Source organism: Tachysurus vachellii, chromosome 11 (assembly GCF_030014155.1).
Source record: "Tachysurus vachellii isolate PV-2020 chromosome 11, HZAU_Pvac_v1, whole genome shotgun sequence".
NCBI classification, from domain to species: domain Eukaryota; kingdom Metazoa; phylum Chordata; class Actinopteri; order Siluriformes; family Bagridae; genus Tachysurus; species Tachysurus vachellii.
Window position 1 is genome coordinate 17,803,728 of NC_083470.1, and position 20,286 is coordinate 17,824,013.

General features: G+C 36.3%; 1 protein-coding gene across 3 annotated transcripts in view; it reads right to left on the minus strand.

Annotated features, from left to right (window-relative positions):
• Window positions 1-1,012: 1,012 nt before the first annotated feature.
• LOC132853450 (cyclin-dependent kinase 17) overlaps window positions 1,013-20,286 on the minus strand; it is a 30,719-nt gene continuing 11,445 nt past the window's right edge. For 2 of the 3 annotated variants that reach the window (XM_060881220.1, XM_060881221.1), the window contains 14 exons: window positions 18,298-18,431; window positions 17,499-17,624; window positions 16,085-16,141; window positions 15,074-15,188; window positions 14,868-14,962; window positions 14,701-14,763; window positions 12,498-12,621; window positions 11,318-11,438; window positions 9,985-10,082; window positions 9,725-9,830; window positions 9,526-9,568; window positions 9,263-9,353; window positions 7,403-7,480; window positions 1,013-3,455 (listed from right to left, as the gene is read on the minus strand). In XM_060881220.1, the coding sequence (XP_060737203.1) occupies window positions 3,418-3,455; window positions 7,403-7,480; window positions 9,263-9,353; window positions 9,526-9,568; window positions 9,725-9,830; window positions 9,985-10,082; window positions 11,318-11,438; window positions 12,498-12,621; window positions 14,701-14,763; window positions 14,868-14,962; window positions 15,074-15,188; window positions 16,085-16,141; window positions 17,499-17,624; window positions 18,298-18,431 (1,289 nt within the window). In that variant the 3' untranslated portion in view covers window positions 1,013-3,417. Of the gene's footprint in view, window positions 3,456-6,082; window positions 6,285-7,402; window positions 7,481-9,262; window positions 9,354-9,525; window positions 9,569-9,724; window positions 9,831-9,984; window positions 10,083-11,317; window positions 11,439-12,497; window positions 12,622-14,700; window positions 14,764-14,867; window positions 14,963-15,073; window positions 15,189-16,084; window positions 16,142-17,498; window positions 17,625-18,297; window positions 18,432-20,286 lie in introns of those variants that run through there. The other variant, XM_060881222.1, reaches the window with a different exon arrangement.

Genomic DNA, 20,286 nt, shown 5'->3' on the forward strand with positions numbered 1-20,286 from the left:
TGATGACTTAATGTTATGCTTATCAGTCAAACCAAAATAGAAATGCAGTGTTTAGCGAAATAAAAATACTAATAGTATATGTTTTGCAAAATAAAAATACTGTATATTCATTGTTTTTTGTTTAGTCTATTTATTAAGCGATGCAACTGTATTGCTGTCATAGTCTAATTTGACTTAAAAGGTATCAACAAACAGAGCAAGAAAAATAAACACAACAGTGAAACATAGTTGGTCAAAGTATTCCACATTATTACTCATTTGGCCAAGTCCAAATTATCCATTTTTTTGGCCAAACATGTAAGGCAGCTAAACATTTTGTGCATTTTTCATAATACGTTCATTTCTTTAGTATTGCATGAGAAAAATGTAATGTAAAAATTATAGGAAAAAACAAAGCTAAAAAACAAACAAACAATGAAAAAAGACAACTGAACCGTCACTTGCTCCATGTAGTGTTCAGGTCTCCTGAACCGTTACAGAAAACACGATCCCTGATTTATAACAATGATATTGGTACCTGTGAATACCTGGGTCTGGGATCCCCTGAAAAAGTGTATTTACTTACAATTGCACTAGCCTGAATAAATAAAAGATAGATTTAAGAAATAAAAATCTTGGTGCAATGATGCTTTTGGGTTACAGTGCCCACCAGAATTATTGGCTCAGTTATAAAAAAGAAAATGAGCAAAAATTATTGTAAAAAGTTAGAAAGTTCCACTCATAAAAGAAACAACTTATTACAAACAATTTCATTAGATCTAATTTCCTGTCCCGGCAGTCTTTTGTTGCCGTAAAATTATGAGTTTGCTTTACCATTGGAAAACATGAACTGTACTAATCAGTTTGTGCAATCAATAAATAATAATAAAATGAAATTAATTAATTAAAAAATTATTTTTTTTCCTAATCAGGACAGTAAAAAAATGTGTGTGTGTGTGTGTGTGTGTGTGTGTGTGTGTATATATATATATATATATATATATATATATATATATATATTTTTTTTTTTTTTTTTACACAATGACATATAGGTCAAATATCACAGTTTGGAAGGTTTGGAAGTAAGAAGCCTTTTCTGAGGCACAAAACGATTTTCTGAACTTCTAACACTAACATTGTGTGTCATGGTATAGAACACACAAGATTCTTATTTTAAAATCCTGACAGTGAAAACACATGCAATTCTTTATAAGAGCTATATGAGTATACTCATGCTCATCAAATGTGAATCAAAGAGCCTTGGCTGGTAGAATGTTGTAATGAAGTCACATGACACATCTTGTCCTAAATATGTGTAAAATACTTTAAATATATTCTGAGTTTCTTTGTTTTTGCATTAATTTCTGTGATCACAAAATTCCACAATCCTGGAAGGACTGCTTGTGACAGCACGAATTCTGTTATATTCCAGGATATGTAACTGAAGATGTTATAGCAAAAAACAGATAGGTGATTATGGGGGGTTAGAGTGGAGAACTTTTGGACACTATGCACTGCTCTTACTGTTAATTATCAGATAGTTAATTTACACTGTATATAGCCCTGTAGCTAGAATCATCTATGCAGCATAGTTCACTATCACAGACTCACAAAGATTGTTGTTTCCGCTATCTGAACATGTACCAGTATCAGAATTTGCCAAAATTGCTTTGCACTGCATAAATGATGAGATCATGCTATGCTTGCATAAATGATGAGATCATGCTACGCTTGGGAGGAGAGAAATGCAGATCATGAAACTAACATAAAACTTAAAACCATCATGAAACCTAAAACCATAAACTCTTGTGCATTGAACATGCAAGCATGAGCTGCTTCTTTTTAACAGCTACCAGTGAAAACACAGATGTAATTACTTTCTATGATAGCTATACTCATGTTTATCACATTTGAAACAAAGAAGGCTTTTGGCTTATTGTGTGTCAAATCACGTGTCTTGGCCCAAATCTGTGTAAAATCATATGAATATTGCATAGAATATTTGCACTAATTTCTGCATTTATATCCCGGAATCCTGGAGGGATGGTTTGTCTCACTGAGAATTCTACTAAATACCAGAATACATTTGCACAGCCCTGGCAGCTTCTTCCAGGACATTTAGACTTATTAAATCAACACAGGTGGTTAAAGAAAACCAAAATTAATGTTTTGCAATAAAGATGTCAGTCTCTAAATTTGAATCCCACTGTGGACTTTGGAATTGAAGCGGCAAACTCTGTCTGCAACTTTGGTGGATATTAATGGAAGCAACTGTTATTTGTCACAAACTATTAACCTGAAAGGTGCAGATAATTCTACTAGCAGTTTATGGATAAATATGCCTTTCTTGAGTAAAGCATTGAGTTTGTGAGGGAGCAAATAAAAGTTTTTCTTGTATGTATGAGCTTAAAACATCATGTGATGTTGCATGTGTTATTTCTTTTATATAGTTATTTTTGCTAATTTCCACAAAGGGACCAAATAATTATGGAGGGCACAGTATAAAAACAATGAAGAATCAGAGAACATGAGTTTTGAGGAAAAAAAATCAAATAGTCAATAAGCAATGAGTACTCTACATCTAGTGAGCACATCAAAGTATCATAATACACTTCAGTCATGTAATACCCCTTCCTGTTCGGACAGCATCCAAAACAGCTCAGAAGTGTTTAGAATGGTTATGTAGTGCATACTATAAATACAGCAGTGCTGATCAAGCACTGGAAATTCAGTGTCATGTCTTCTTAGAGCTTTCAGTCCTCCAAAGTCATTAGTTAGTTATGAATTGATAGAAGACAGCCTGAGCTTAACTAGTATAAGGTGCTGGGGTTAGTTAAAACCACAGTTCATACCAACACAGCACTGTGTGTGTTATGTAGGGGTGAAGAGTTTCTTTACTGAAAATATTAAAAGGCAATAGTTCAACATAATACAACTATAAGCACAAGAGAATCTTGACTAATCTTTCCAGCATGCTGATATACACACTAAAATGGACAACCACATAGATAAATGAATGCTGATTAATGAAGAGAATGAGGTATACTGCTAAGGTTTATAGAAACACAAACAGGCTATGCAGCATGACCTGGAATAAAGTATGTCACTATCCCATCTGTTTGTTGCAAGTGTTCTTGATTTGTCTCCTCTTCCTTTATTCAATTACAAGAATAAACATATTTATCCTTATGAACAGCTCCTAATGATTCTCACATCCCTTCACGAGTTGTGTGTTATAACTGAAGCTATTTGTTTGTATTGAAGAGTGCAATCCTTGTTCTTGACTGTGTAGTAAAGACTCCATCAGATAAATTGTCCGTAAGCGTTTTCCCACCTCCATGCGGTACAAGGTTTCCGGCTCTTTTTCCTGTGTTGTGGTGGGGTAGAGTATTCTGTTTTGTGCAATAGAGGTGTGACATGTTTTATTAGGGCCCATTTCTAGAACAATACACTCTGTCGACGGGATTTCCCCTGGGCTGAGAGAGAGAGAGAGAGAAAGAGAAAGAGAGGGAGGTGGGTGGAGGAAAGAAATAGGAAGACAATTTTGCTTTAAAAAGTAAAAATTAAGCTTTTCTGTTGTACAGCTCGTTGAAGATTAATAACTTTACCACTGAAAGTATAAAAGTATATGAAAGCCTATGAAATCTATAAAAGAAGACAACAGTAAAAAAAAAAAAAAAAACCTTTAGATATTTTCTATACCTGGTAACACAAAGCAGGTTAATTACTTCTGGATCTTGTATTTAAAAGGAAGCCGTCAAGAAATCTAACCGCCCTAGCCTGTGAACCACCCTTACTCCTGCCCTGAATACTGATACACTTCTACTATCGTCAGTTACTTCTTGTGCATAGGATATTTAAGCCGCAGTCAGTTTTTCTGCATACCAAGCCTTTGTATTTTTGCTGATTGTCTTCCTGTTTTGAGAACTTTTTTCTGTTTTTCATGCTTTACAATTTGGTTTTGTGTTTTGAATTAGACTGCCTGGCTAAAATGCTGTTCCATGCTTTGATCATTTGCCTGTTTTTTGTATTATTATTTTTAATTATACTGCCTAATTGTCAATAAAGCTTGTATATAGATCCTAAGACTTTGGATTACTGTGGTCTAGTGCTGGGGGTTTCTACACCAATGCAACATTTATTTTTTGCTTCAATCTGAGGCCAATCAGAATGAGGCCTAAAAATGCACCTTTATCTTGTTGCTGCTCTCAGAAACCCCCAAATCTGCAACTCCTACACATATTTACAGCAAACTGATTAAACTTCATACATTAGCATTAAAAGCTGTTTTCTGTGAGGTATTAAATCTGACTCTCAAGGCAGAGCTAGCATGTAAGGATGAATCCATGACTCTCTCTCAATTTATTAATCTAGCTATCAGGCTTGATAATCTTATCTGCGACACATTTCTTCTTCATTGGGGATGAAGTTTGTGGTCTCTGCAAACATATTAACTTTCAGGGACTAAACAACATCACCGTGAAATACCCATATCCCCTTCCACTCATCCTATCAGCTCTGGAACAATTACAGGAAACCTGCAAGATGGATTTATAGAGCCTACAGCCTCATTCGTATGGGGTGGGAGATGAGTGGAAAACAGCATTCATCACCACCAGGCGGCAGTATAGGGTTATGCCTTATGGTCTGCCTAATACTCCAGCAGTGTTTCAAGCCTGCGTTAATGAGATCTTCAATGATATATTCAGCCAACGCATTAGTGTTCAATGTTGACGTATTAATTTAATCCAAGTCTAGGGTGCTCCATGCCAACCATGTATGTATCATTCTATCACAAGCACTACACCAGTTGTACATAAAGGCTGAAAAGTGCAAGTTCCACAGTAGTACAACCACATTTCTGGCTTACATCATTATTCATCATGGAGTATCTATAGACCAGAGCAAGGTGAAGTTGGAGACAGTGTAACCTACACCTAACACCATTAAGGAACTCCAGAGATTCCTGGGCTTCACCAATTTCTATCGCCGATTCATTTGAGATTATAGCACTAAAACAGCACCCCTCACATTACTCGAGGGCAAGGCCAGGTGGGTAAATTGGAACGAGGCGTGATATGACCACATCAGCCTCTTCCTGACCCCTTTCATACAAACATACAAATTCTACCATAACACAAACATACTTTTCAGTATTGTATTAACATGGTGTACAACATCAAGAAATAATATGCAGTCATACGAGGTTGTATGCTTCAATACATTCAATCGGTGAGCCCAAAGATTGGTCTTGTGGAGGTGTAAGACAACTGTTTTTGTTTTTTTACAAAGACGACAAGAAGCCTTATCTTTGACCGTAACTGTGCCATGAACGGTGTAGAACCCAAAATACTTTGTAATTGTCTCTTAAGGCATCTCTGCTGCTTGCTGTTATCTTTATCTGTGAGCAGGGCTCCCACTGCTGGATCAGATGCTAAACAACAAAATTAAATGCTGTCTAATGTGCTTAGGCTGTACAGTAATCTTTGTATGGGGAAATTATAGCTTGAATATGAATTTTTCACATCATGTTCAAACTGATGTAAGAATATCAATTAAAAATTTAAAACCCTAATGGATACATACCTCACTGAGCTCAAAACATCCAGGAATTCAAAGAACCATTAATTAGGTACAATCACATTCTAGTGGCCCATGCTCTGTGCTGTCAAAAGAGTTTGTGAACTCGTCAAATTTGTGACCTACAAGTACCTAAGTAAGAAGCTCAGCGATACATTGGCACCTTCAAAATTCTCTGCATGGAGCTTCTGGCCAACTATCTGATCTCCAGCATTGTCCTGATCAACACTCTCACCTGTGTTAACGAGAGAATTACTGACATGATATCAGCTGGTCCTTTTGTGGTAGGGCTGAAATGCATTGGATTTTTTTTGGGACCAAGTTCATTTTTTATGGCAAAGAGTGGCTTTGCAATTAATTGCAATTCATTTGATCACTCTTCCCAACATTCTGGAGTATATGCAAATTGCCATCATAAAAACCGAGGCAGCAGACTTTGTGAAAATTAATGTTTGTTATTCTCAAAACTTATGGCTGTAGAAAAAAGAAAAAAGACAGACTAATTAGTGTTAGCACAGTATGGATTAACAGAATTCGGGGTTTTAGTAATTTACAAGGAACAAAGACAACACACTGGGATGAAATAGACAGAAAGAGAAGAGTGCTTAGTTACCAGAGTGGTATAATGAGTCAGCCGGTAGAGGGGGAAGAGGGAGCTGGATTCAACTTTGCTCCTTCTCTCTGCAAATATTCCAAACGCATGGGACCCATCTTATGGGGCATTGCTTAAAGAAGCAATTTGGGTGGTTTTTGAAAAAGAGGGAATGGACAGTGGGGAAAGCCAAAGTCAAATTAAATTAAATTAAAAAATAATGAAAATGGAGAAAGAGACAGACAGACAGACAGACAGGAAAACACAGTACACGTTTGGGTCACAAAAGCATGTCCGGTTTTTTGAAGACTACACGACACTCCCGTATGGACTCAGAAACGTAGATATACTATGTACTATGTACAGACTTACTTAGATCACCCAGCTTCCTCAAATATAATAACCATACTACACCTTAGAGGATGTCATTGCCAGCATAAATCCCAATTTGAATGCAGCAAATAGAGCTGTAGAATTAATTGTAATTAAATTCATATGGTTTTAACTGATCAGTTTTTTTCTTTCGTTTCTTTTTTTTCTCCAAGCATTGATCACAAGTAAACCAGCAAGATACACACATGCACACAGATTTTTCTGTGGAGATACACTGCCTTGCCTTAAACTACATAATCTCTAACTCACATGCCCCCGCATGTGCCCATGCCCACATACGCACACATGCCCACACACACACCTTGGTTGATGGATAAGCACTGAACTGACATGGTATAGTATACAGATCTTTGAAAAATATTTATCCCTTCCTGATTTAAATCTTTTTGATAATTTGTCAAACTTAAATAACTGAGATCAAACTATTTTTAATATTACACAAACAAAACAATAAATTAAGTAAATAAAAAAAAAAAATGCACTTTATAAATGATAATTTCATTTAATTAAGGAAAAAATAGCTGTCCAAACCTTTCCTTAAGTGTCGGCAAGTACTTTTTCACAACACTGTATGTGGCCTTTAAAATTACTGCCAAACATTGTATTCATATCTATTTTGTAGATGGCCAGATTTGTTCTCTACCTCTTGGATTCTAACTGCTGGCGACCGGTTACACTGGAGGGGTAACGGATAGACTGTTTCTTAAACCTGCAGCTTAACTCACTAATTCTGCTTACTCATTCATGCAGTCATACAAGTGACACACACAGTAACAGGCCACTTCCATGTCAAGCAGTCTGTGTCAAGTTGTACAGCAATGGCTGGTTTTATCTTTGCAAGCTCCTGGCCCAACTCACCTGACTCAGTGTATGATATTGTACGTTTTCCTGGGTCCTTCTGAAGTTGGATCTCCTTCACTGTGAAGATGGAGGCCGCTAGAGAGAAATTTCAGAGTCAACACCAAACCAAACTGATCAAAAAACTTCCAAAAAGTATATAAAAACTTCAGAAAAAGTCTATGCTTCACCTTATAAACTTTTTTAGAGGTTTGTGTATGATGTTACTATAAACATATATTATAATGTTAGTAGTTTTAAGATTCATTAGAATAAATGCCAGCTTTGGACCATCTCCAAAATATGAATAATTCTTTTAAAAAAAACTGAATTGCACATATCTGCAGTTTGAACCATCATCCTGTTATGCTATGGAATGAGATACATGTATATGTGCATATTTATATATGTGTACAGAATTTAGTCCTGTAGGAAAGTATTCCTAATTATAACTCATTACGTGTATAAAATAACAGAATCAACCTATTCCATTCAAACCTCACCACTGCCATGGGCAAGACCAAAAAGCTGTCAAAGGACATCAGGGAGAAAATTATATGTGCAGGTGCACAAGGCTGAAATGGGCTACAAGATCATCAACAAGATAACAGTCAATTGCCCTTGTTCTGGAGCTCTATGCAATATCTCCACTTATGGACTAAGGATGATTCTGAGAAAGGTTTCAGCCAAGAATTGCACAGGAGGAGTTTGTTAATGATTTCAAGGGAGCTGGGACCACAGACACCATCACCAAGAAAACCATTGGTAACACACTTTGCCATAATGCAGTGCCTGCAAGTTCCCTGGCTCAAAAAGACACATGTAAAGGCCCGTCTGAAGTTTGCTAATGAACAAGTGAGTGGTTCACAGAAGGCTTTGGAGAAAGTGATGCGGTCATGCAAACATGGAGTTTGAAAAATTTTGCTTTGGGGCTGTTTCTCTGATAAGGTACAGGAAGACTTGACCACATTGAGGGGTGATGTCTGTAAAATCTTGGATGAGAACCTCCTGACCTCAGCCAGAACACTGAATGGGTCATGGATGGGTCCAATACAGCTATTTCCAGTTTAACCTCCATAAGCACTGCTCCTTCCCAGTCCTCAACAAGTGCCCCAAACAAACCCATCTCTCGGCTATTTCAGACCCAGTTCGGGTGGTTAGCATTTTAAATAACAACCTCTACCAGCCAATATTAGCAAATTATCCAAAGTGTTAATTCGTAATATATTTCGTTCCTTTAATCGTTCCAGGTATTGCATATGACCAAGGCTAAAGTACTCTGTTCTGCAGGATTCATGCTTTTCTTTCCCATGATGGAAATATGCCACTGCCGTGGAGAAGGATGTTGTATTTCCTTCGTTTGATTTTAACAACTGGAAAGTGCTACAGGTATGGGATATGTGAAGAAGCAACAGGGGGAAACACTGACTGAATGCTGGTGGGTAAAACACAGCTTGAAAAAAAAAAAATGTTATTATGTCAAAAGCATCCTTAGTGTATGTGAATGAGTTAGGGCTCTGTGGAATTTTGCAGCCCAGGCACCATGAGTACTGCTGTGATCAGAAACACATTTGCTCATTAAAAACAATGTTAGCCTCTAACAATTCTGTAACGTTTCTATGAGGACTGGGTATCAATGTGGTAGTTAGGAAATGAAACCAGTTGATAAGACAAACCTTCAACATGTTCCATGTTTTATGTCTTTTGGAATCAGACAGATTATTTAAGATTTTAAGTTCTATTTTCCTCTTTAATTGCTGATGGAATTATTAAGATAATTTACTTAAAAAAGGGGTAAACTCCTATAAATAAAAATAATGTTTAAATGAATGACAAAACAGGGAACTCATATTCGGGTAAATGTTAGTGTTATTTCCTTACTGTCAGCCAGGTGTTGTACTTGCTCCCCAAAACACTTGAAGTAGGGATGCCCAAGAGCTTCTTCTGCAGAGATACGCTGCCTTGCCTCAAACTACATCACACACACACACACACACACACACACACACACACACACACACACACACACACACACACACACACACACACACAAATAACCAAACTTCTTTATTTAATTGCTCTGCTGTCACATAGCACCATGTCTCACCATTATTATTATTATTTCTAAGTTTGGACTTTCTGACCTTTAATAACTGCATAATCAAGTCTTCACCATCACTGTCTATCCTGTAAACAAAAACACAAAGGTCATAAATTGCAACATTATATACATCTACACACACTCTCACACACACACACACACACACACAGGTGAACACAGAAGTAATTAATTGCGTGACAACTACAAAAATTCACATATCTCATACACACATGCAGACACACCTGGGTGCATGATTGACAATAGGTTCAGGGCGATATTGAGGAAAGTTATAGTTCCTGAACTCTTCACTGGTGCTGACCCCTGGACAAGAGTCCTCAGCAGGAGTGCCTGGAGACACATGGTGAAATAAGTGCATAGCCATACACATGCACAGCTCCACACACAGTGCCACACACATTTTAATAAGTAAAAGTTACTCAATAAAATCCAGTGGCCAATCTAATGAACATAAATTAGTCGTACAGATGCACACACTCCTTACCGAGGATGCGAAATATAAGATGAAGTTCATCCTCTACTGTTGACCCAGGGAACAGAGGCCGTCCTGTAATCATCTCATAGAATATACAGCCAACCCCCCTATACAGAACAATTAATGAAATGTGAGTAACAGAAAGAGATAGCATTTGATGTAGTTTATTGTTTTGTGTATCTATGTATACACTCACTGTGAACTTTATTGAGAACACTCTCATTTATGCAAATATCTAATCAGCCAATCATGTAGCAGCAGTACAATGCATAACACCATGCTGATATGAAAAGTAGCTTCAGGTATTGTTCATAAGGGCCATCAGAATAAAGAAAATAAAAATCAATTATGTTCTTGATTTTGTTCATGGCATGACTGTTGGTGCCTGATGGCCTGGATTAAGTATTTCGATAACTGCTGAATTCAAAACATACAACATTTTGAACTTGGTGAATGGACTACTACAGCATAAACCCATGTTGGGTTCCACTTTTTCAGCCAAGACCATAAACCTGAGCCCGAAGTGGACACATGCCATTAGAAGACAACAAAAACTGTCCATGAACATTACAATTAGTTCAATGTTATTCATTGGTCTTCCCAGTCACCAGACATCATGCCCACATGTACCAGAATCTTAAAGAAACATTTCCAACGTCTAGAGGCATGGTCTACAATTTTATCCCTTATGTCCTTACACAGCTCTCTGGTCTTGGCTATTGTGGAGAGGTTGGAGTCTGTTTGATTGAGTGTGGGGACAGGTGTCTTTTATACAGGTAACAGGTGTGTAAGAGCCAGAATTCTTACTGGTTGGTAGGTGATCAAATACTTATGTCACGCAATAAAATGCAAATTAATTATTTAAAAATCATACAATGTGATTTTCTGGATTTTTGTTTTAGATTTCGTCACTCACAGTTGAAGAGTACCTATGATATAAATTACAGACTTCTACCTGCTTTGTAAGTGGGCAAACCTGCAAAATCGGCAGTGTATCAAACAATTGTTCTCCCCACTGTATATGTTACAGTATATTAAGGTGAAGCAGGAACTGGAATAATGCACCTACAAATTTAGACACATGTATCTCTCAAGCATTAGGACAGACAGTAAACCCTGTAATTTCAGTATTACTCAGCGCTCTGTAAATACATAAACACAGTTGTACCCTACACTCCACTGAATAGCCCAGGTCCTTTACTTGAACACATTGTTAGCTATAAATATAACCATCTGTAACCACCTGGTGGATTGTAAAATCCCTATTATTACAGAAAACACAATGTAATACAAGACCTCTTCCAAATTTTGCAGGATGCAAGTATTATTAAAAATAACTCACCACATGTCAATAGGAGTGGAGTACTCGGTTGAGCCTAGTAACACATCTGGGGGTCTGTACCAGAGTGTGACCACCTCATTAGAATATGTCTTAGTTGGGACAGACTTGGCTCGAGCCAAACCTGCAACAAATTAAATCTTTATGTAGCTATGAAACGTTTGCTAGAAATTAATAATACTAGATCATAATAAAATGCATTGCTTAAAAAAAAAAAAAAAAAGTACTGGAAATAATAATCACACATTTTTCTGTTTTTAAAACATCCTAGAAGAAAGGGAAATGGACCTGAGAAGTTTAATTTTATTATAAAAACAAACAAAAATTTAGCACTGCCATGTATTTTCACACATTTATACAGCCAATGTATCTAATATCCAATATCTAATCAGCCAATCATGTGTCAGCAGCACAATGCAAAACACCCAGGCAAATACAGGTCAAAAGCTTCAGTTACGTAAAGAAAGCGCTGGTCTGACTACTTCAGAAACTGCTGATCTACTAAGAATTTCACACACACATCATTCTCTCTAGAGTATAGAGAGAATGGTGGAGAAAACAAAACACACTGCATGAGTGACAGGTCTGCAGGTTTAAAAACCCTTTATACTTTTGATGGGAGAGGTCAGAAGAAAACCGCCAGATTGTTTCAAATTGCCAGGAAGGAGGCAGTAATTCATTTAACCACTTTTTACAAGTGTAGGGAGCAGAAAAGCATCTCAGAAAGCACAGTAGATTAAACCTTCAAATGTCCAGTTTCTATGATTCCCATTATAGCCTCAGATTCTTTGTCTTTTGATGTGCATTCTAAGATGCTTTCTGCACATTACAGTTATAAAGAGTGCTTATCTGAGTTAATACAGTATACAGTCAGGTCAAAGCAGATTGATAATTTTTCACTGATCTCTCTCAGCAGCAAAGCTGTATCTTCATCATCATTATTCAAACCAGCCCATCTGTTCATGCTATTTCCCCATTCTGATGTTTGATGTTAACACTAGCTCTTGACCTGTATCTGCATTATTTTATTCACTGTGCTGCTGGCACATGATTGGCTTATAAGATAATTTCATGAAGGTGCATGTACACAGGTGTTCGGTATTTATAATAAAGTGAATGGTAAGAGTATTTAGACATGTATTTATTTGTGTGTTCTGGCACTGTCAGAAGAGAGTTTACTAACCGAAATCAGCAAGTTTGAGCTCTCCCCTGTCATTAATGAGCAGATTCTGTGGTTTCAAGTCTCTATGTAGAACCTTGCGGCGATGGCAATAATCGAGACCTCGCAACAGCTGAAAGAGGAAGATCTGAAGAGCAGATATATGTGAGGATTTAGAAGTACAGTGGTGCTTGATGGTTTGTGAACTCTCGAAAATTTTCTGTATTTTTGCCTAAAAGTAGCCATAGAGAACAAAATTAAAGGTGTGGTGTCCGTTGTTTGAGAAATGCTTCAGAAAACTGCGTTGAGCCGCCAAACAAAACAGAGTTTTAACATTGACATAGAGGATAAAAACAAAGAAAGAAAGCGAAGAAAGGCTACGATAATGCAAGAAGTAGGACCCGTGTAAATAATTGTAAATCATTGTAATAATTGTAATAATTGTAATTGTAAATGTAAATCAGCTTTCCAGCACTGGAGAGAACTGAGGGAGCGGGAAGGCCTGCGATGGGACGCCGAGGTACTTAAGTAAAGTTGGCCGCATATTCACAGATTCGAATTTCCCAAGTCAATAACTCCTGAGCTAAATGCTGTTACTACACAAATAACACCTATCAGGTGTAACTATCAGGATATCAGTGATGTGTGAGCTGAATTTGGTGACAGTACAGTTTATTACAGTGAAGTTATTGACTATTTTTGTAGTATTCGCGTTATTGGGTTTTGCACTTGCAGAATGTCCTTTGGAATCTGTCTCTCAGTCGTCCGCACATAGAGACTTGTGTATTTTGTCCACCGTGGAGGAAAGCTGATTTTGAGGAAAATTGGGTTGTAGCTGCCTCTCTACATTACTATGATAGAAAAGGGGTGTTATTTGTGTAGTAACAGCGTTTATCTCAGGAGTTATTGACTCGGGAAACTCGAATCTGTGAATATGCAGCCAACTTTACTTAAGACGCTGAGGTTGCTTTTTTTCTTCTCGATAGGTAAGTAACGTTGGTTTTGCTTTGTTTCACAGAACTAACCGTTCCTTTGCATGATTATGCTTGTGTCATTTTTGCTTGTTTGTTTATCTGCAATCGTATTGTTCTTCCCTTCAGCTATGATAAAGACACATTTCTTTCCATTAGTTGCCTGGGTTACATATGTATGTGTGGGCAGAGCTATCAATACAGGGGTGGGACCCATTTGGGTTAGGGGTGTGTTTGTTTTGGTGACTTCAAATGTCAAAATTGGCTTTCAAACAACGGAGACCCCACCTTTAAAAGAAGAAAATTGACACAAAAACATACTATACTTGGTTATTTATTTATTCAGAAAAACGATAAACATATATCTTTGAGTAGCACCTTTGCTTTCATCATCTGGTGTGCGGTCCTTTTGGCCTAACTGCAACTAATGGTTTCAGGCAACCGGTGATCCTGCACATCAGCTTGGAAGAATTTTTGCGGATTTCACACAAAAGCTGTTCACTTCGGGCAAGCCATCCCAGATGCAGCAAAACAGGCCAAACAATACAACAGGCTCCACACAACACATAAAAATTCTATTTTAGTCTAATCTGCACACAAAACTGCAAACTACAAATGGGCAACAGTGTTCACTTTGGGGAGCAGTTCTGCCATGCCTAGCCTTGTTGTTCAGTGTTCTCCTTATGGTGGACTTGTGAACAATAACATTAGCCATTAAAATTTGAGAGAGGTCTTTAATTGCTTAGAAGTCAAGCCAGGTTTCATTGTGAACTTCTTGAACACATCTTGCCCATAGAGTTATCTTTGGTGGTCAATCACACCTGTGGAGGGTAACAATAATCTTGAATTTCCTTCATTTGTACTGTCTGACTGTGTCTTGATGAAGTCCAAAATCTTTAGAGAGGGTTTTGTTACCTCTTACAGCCTGCTGAGATCTATCCGAGCACTCAAAAAGCTGCTTTGTCCACATCATGATACACTTCCACAAGCATGTGTTGTGAATATCAGACTTTCAAATGCTCACACCTGATTATCATCTCAATGAGCGACAACTGACAACACCTGACTAAATTCACCTTCAAATTAACTGCTAGAAAGATATGATGATCTTTATGACCAAATATAGTCTCTGTGTCTCATTTATTTAATTGGGTTCTCTTTGTCCACTTTGAGGAATTGTGTGAAAATCATATTTTTGCGAATATAAAAAAATTTAAATGGTTCTCAAACTTTCCTCATTTTATGTATAGACTTACTTTGACATTATGAACGCACATGATGCTCCCGCAATCATCCATGTACTGCTTTAGATCCCTCTCCTAAATATTTATAAGAAAAAACAACAAGTATGATAGAAAAGCACTCACACTAAACAAACACCAATTATGAATACACAGATGTTTATCTAATTACATATACCCACCAGGTACTCAAAAACCAGCGTTAGGCACTTGTCCGTGTGGATGATGTCATGAAGAGTGACAATGTTTGCATGTTTTAAATCCTTCAGGAGGGATACTTAATTGCAAAAGAAAGCAAAAAATTAAGAAAAAAAGCATTTCCTAATTTCTTAAACTGGTATAAATGACATTATTTATTAATTATTATTAAAGGTGTATGCTATATTACCTTCACGAATAGCAGTGCATGGTGCACCCTCTTCATGCTCCAGCCGAATTTCCTTCAGAGCCACCAGATTATCAGTCAGTTTACTGCGTCCTTTGTATACTGTTGCATAGGTTCCCTATGTGGAGAATGGGACACAAAAGTACATCAAAAATACATATGGGACCTGGAAACCATCATTTCTTGTGACTGCATGTTTGGATATATTTAGGGAAGTTATATATATATATATATATATATATATATATATATATATATATATATATATATATATATATATATATATATATATATATATACACATATATATATATACATACACACACACACACACACACACACACACACACACACACACATAAGAAGATTAGGCTTATACCTTAACCACATAGGTACAGGACCAATCTATAAATAAGTAGCTGGTTAACCTCACAGCACTGCTGATTTCTTCATTCTGACTGGTAGCTATGATATACATTGTTCTGGTGAGACTTTCTGTAAGGTAATGCTTTAAAATTTAAGTTAAAACTGCAAAGTTCCATTAAACAGTTCTTTTAAGTGAGAAGAATCTGAATGCACAATTTGGGTGTTTCAGAAAAGCATTAATGCAGAAAGATGATGTGCACCTATGTGCACCATTTTCTAAGAGTGCTGTTTAATCATTAAGGACATTAAGAATTATAGACATTAAGGTGTGTGTCAATGCCCTTATTGACGATCATGAGTATACTGGAGTATGGGCTGTAGATATTCATACTTGCATAGTTGTGTAGTGTTTTATAAAAAGCTGTCTATTTGTATTTTCTTCCCATCACCAGTGAAGTATGTATCAGATTTCCCACTCTTTTTAGATCACTTTAGCCATTCTACATTTTAAATTGATCATTAGAGTCAATTAAAGTCCCTTTTGATTCTCTGCCTTTGTTTTTCCACCACTCCTATGCTTAAACAAATGCTTAATGAGGTGGTGATGTGAGCTAGATGATTACGTAATCTAGATGATTATGAACTTACTTCTCCAAGTTTGTCCAATTTAATGTATGTCTCCAGTTTCCCGAAGCCAATTTCAGACTGTGTGAGAGAAATGAACAGTAAAATTTTAACAATCATGCTTCAAAGTTACATTTTCTTTCTGTTGTATGTTGAAATTATAATTATCTTTATTTCCTTCTATTCAGATTTTTTGCAGCCTGCTTGTAGTGTTTACACATTTACTAGACTCTGAGGGCAAAGCAAATTAATCCAAATTAATATATATATACACACATATATATACATATATATATATATATATATATATATATATATATATATATATATATATATATATATATATATATAAATAAAATATATGTGGTTCGCTGGAGCCCCAAAGCTTTAGAAATGGCTTTATAACCGGCTTTATAACCTTTTCCAGACTGATAGATCTCAATTACTTTCTTTCTCATTTGTTCCTGAACTTTGAGGATCTTTTGGTCTACTTCACTTTGTCAGTCAGGTCTTATTTAAGTGATTTCTTGATTGCAAACAGGTGTTTTACCATAATAATAATTATTATCTTTGACTAATATTTAAATTTGTTTCATGATCTGAAACATTAAAGTGTGACAAATGTGCAAAAAAATTTCAAATCAGGAAGGGGGCAAACACTTTCACACCACTATATATATATATATATATATATAGTGGTGTGAAAGTGTTTGCCCCCTTCCTGATTTGAAATTTTTTTGCACATTTGTACATTATACATACATTATATATATATATATATATATAATGTATGTATGTGTGTGTGTGTGTAGCAGCAGCACAATTGGTAATTTGATGGCAGGTCATACAGATGTCCTACAATTTTCGTACATAACACTCTAGAATTTACAGAAAATGGGTCAAAAATCACACAAAAAAATTTAATTGACTGACAGTTCTTTGGACTGAAATGCAGCAAACTATTTTGAGTTACAATGGGCACAGACTCATCTAAACTTGAGAGTTAATCACTGGAAAAAGACTGGGTGAGTTTTTTTTGTCTAATCCTCAACTGCCCACTCTCTGTGAGTTTGTGCCCAAGACTCAAGACTGTACAAACTTGGCCAAATTCAATCCAAAGCTTAATGCAAACAAAAAAACCTATTCATGTTTAGCATATAACCAGCATAATCCATTACATAGTTCAGTATTTATAATTATGACTTTGTTTACCCAATTACAAAGGGAAATATAGCCAAACATTTTTACTTTACAGGACAACAAAAGATCAGTTGATTTAAAAAAGATACCCAGTGCGAGTCTGTGCTGCAACACACCTACAGCATAACTTGTGTTTTTTGAAGAGTAAGTTAAATAGCAGGAAAATAATAAAATATAAAAACATTCAGGAACAACTATTGCTAATAGTAATTTTATAATACTATGAGCATTCTCTTACCAGTGAAGCACGCCGTAGCCTCCGACTCAAGGGTTTATCAAAAGGAGGACTGTTCATAGCAAATTTTTCCAGATACCCCTCTGGCAAGCGGATATCCACCGGCAGCGATAGACGCTTATTAATGTCCTACAGAGGAAGAGAAAATGTGGGTGTGACTGAGGAAGGAGTCAAGTTACACACGCATTTAAAATCAATAACTCTTATGTGGAAATAAGACACGGGGATGAAAAAAACATCACTAAGCATTAATTTTATGGAAAAAGGCACACAATGCTTATTCTGCATTGTAGAAATACACCCAAATGTCTGATATAATGTAGAAATGAGTTAACAAATTTAATTTCTCACCAGTTCACCATACTTCTGCTCCAATATGTACATTTGTTTAGCTTTGAGGTGTATTCCTTCATAATCTATCTTAAATTAAACAACTTGCAAGCAGAGTTTATAGAGAACACACACGTGTTACATATATTAAACATAAATATCTTAATTTTTGTCATTTTTTTCTAGTTCACATCAGTTGTGTGTTTTATAGAAAGCCAAAGGAAAGAGAAAAAACAACAATGCTAATGGATAGCAATTTTAAATGAAACAACTCAGAAGCAAAAAGGCAACACAAGCGTTAAGCTCTACTGTTAACATCATGAGTACAATCTGAATACAGAATTACTGTTCATAACTAATAACATTTGCTTGTATTGTTGTGTACATGCGCATGAGAGAGTGCACTTATAGATATTTAGATATTTATAGATAGTTAATTGTATGTCTTCTGTTCCAAATTATTTTGTATTACCTCATTGCAGATACGCCGTGAGTGGTTGTTACGCATTCGCACTCGGACAGGACTCTGCACCTCGTCGGATGAAGTCCCAGACGCCTGATCGCTCTCTCCATCAGATCCCATTTTCATATTTTCATGCACTATGCCTTCAAACACACAAACCACTATGGAGTAAATCACAATTTTTTTTACACCTAAAATTCTACTAGAAGCAGTTTTAACAGTGTACTCCATTGCTTATGAAGAAAATTTGCACATTTGCAATAAAAACAACTTCAAACTGACAAGATGGGACAGTATAGAGACCAGATTATCCCGTTTCTTGGACAGAACAAAAGAATGCAACAAAAATCTAGTTAGAGCCAATTTATTTGACTGATTATATAAAAATTATTTGATTATTAACATGTTACTAATAATCCTAACTATACTCATGATTAAACATATAATGTCCAAAGCTCATTTAATATTTGTAGGAGTCCTACTGCTGCTTCTTTTTTGACTAACCTTTTTAATATATGCATTACCGGTATGCAAGAACAAGTAAAGTCTAATTAGTGTATTTAACAGTATACTAAAACAACTTTAGGGAACTCAAAACACTTCTCCTTACTATCTACCAGATAAAAGGGTGTTGTTGTAAGTATAAAAGACTAATGGGCAAAAGCAAAATATTGTCAAGTTTCAGAGTGACTTAAATGTGTTTGCCTTATCATTGGGAGATCACGTATTTAAACAATCTCTAAAATGTCTGTGCTTTCTTTGTCAGATGAATGACATGACCATATCCATTGTGAATCACTGTGGATGTGAGATGATTCCATCAGTTATGATGCCCACTGACAGATCAAGAGCAACAGGTCAAAAACTTGCAGAGGTCAGCTTCAAGTGTATCAGGATAAGCATGTATGCCTTCAGCATTTCTGATTGCTATTAAGAGTGCTAGTGGAGAAGAACTGACAAACAGGCAAAACAACTGACTGATTTTCTCTCCTGACCTGTTTGTGTCAGCCTGTTTTCTTTTTACCAGACTGTGACAATTAAGATAAATGTGAACTGATAAACATGCACAAGATAAGAACAGGCTACAAAATAATATAAAAGTGTTTGGACATCCCAGTGAATACTTTCGAATCAATTGGGCACCCAGGTTCAGACCACAGATAGGCAAACAAATTCTTTGAAAGAGCTACAGAGACTGATTGGAAGATGCACCCATCAATTAGAGCAAGAATCTGCATGCAGCTAGACTGTATGGGAGGGTGGTTAGAAAGAAGCCACTTAAATATATGTTTGGTTCCCAAGCATCCATGTCACCCAGTGAAAAGTGGGATTAAGTTTTATGGTCAGCTGAGACAAAAGTGGAGCTTGACGAAAACGCTACATGTGGTGCAAGCCTAACACTGCTCATTCCTCAACAAACACCATACCACAAGTGAAGTGTGTGATTGGGGACTCTCCTCAGCAGGGATTTGTATCTTGTTAAAACTGGGTAGATGGTGCAAAATATGTGGAGCTACTGCAGGCTTAATCTGAACATAAGAAGGAGAAATTTCATTTAGTAGGACAATAATCCCAAGCACAGTAGTGAACTAAAAACGAATGTTCAACAGTTACCAAGTCAAAGTCCTGATCTCAGTCTAATCGAGACTCTGTTCAGCTCTTTTTGAAAACAGCAGTAACTGAAAAAACCTGAATATCCTGGAGCAAAGCTGGCAGAAAGAATGACCACATGGAACTTACCACAACACGCTTAAAGCTGTTACTGGAATCAAAAGTTCACTCTACCAATTGAGCCGGCATTTTTTGAGTGATAACCAATGATTGTTATTTTGCAATAATAATGCTGGTTGGAACAATTGGTATAATACAAACGTATAATTTTGTAATTCAGATGATTCTGATGATGTTTAGGGGGTTGAATACATTTGAAGGCAAATTTATGTTAAATCAAACTGTATACAATATATAAAATATAAATATTTAATATCAAATACATAA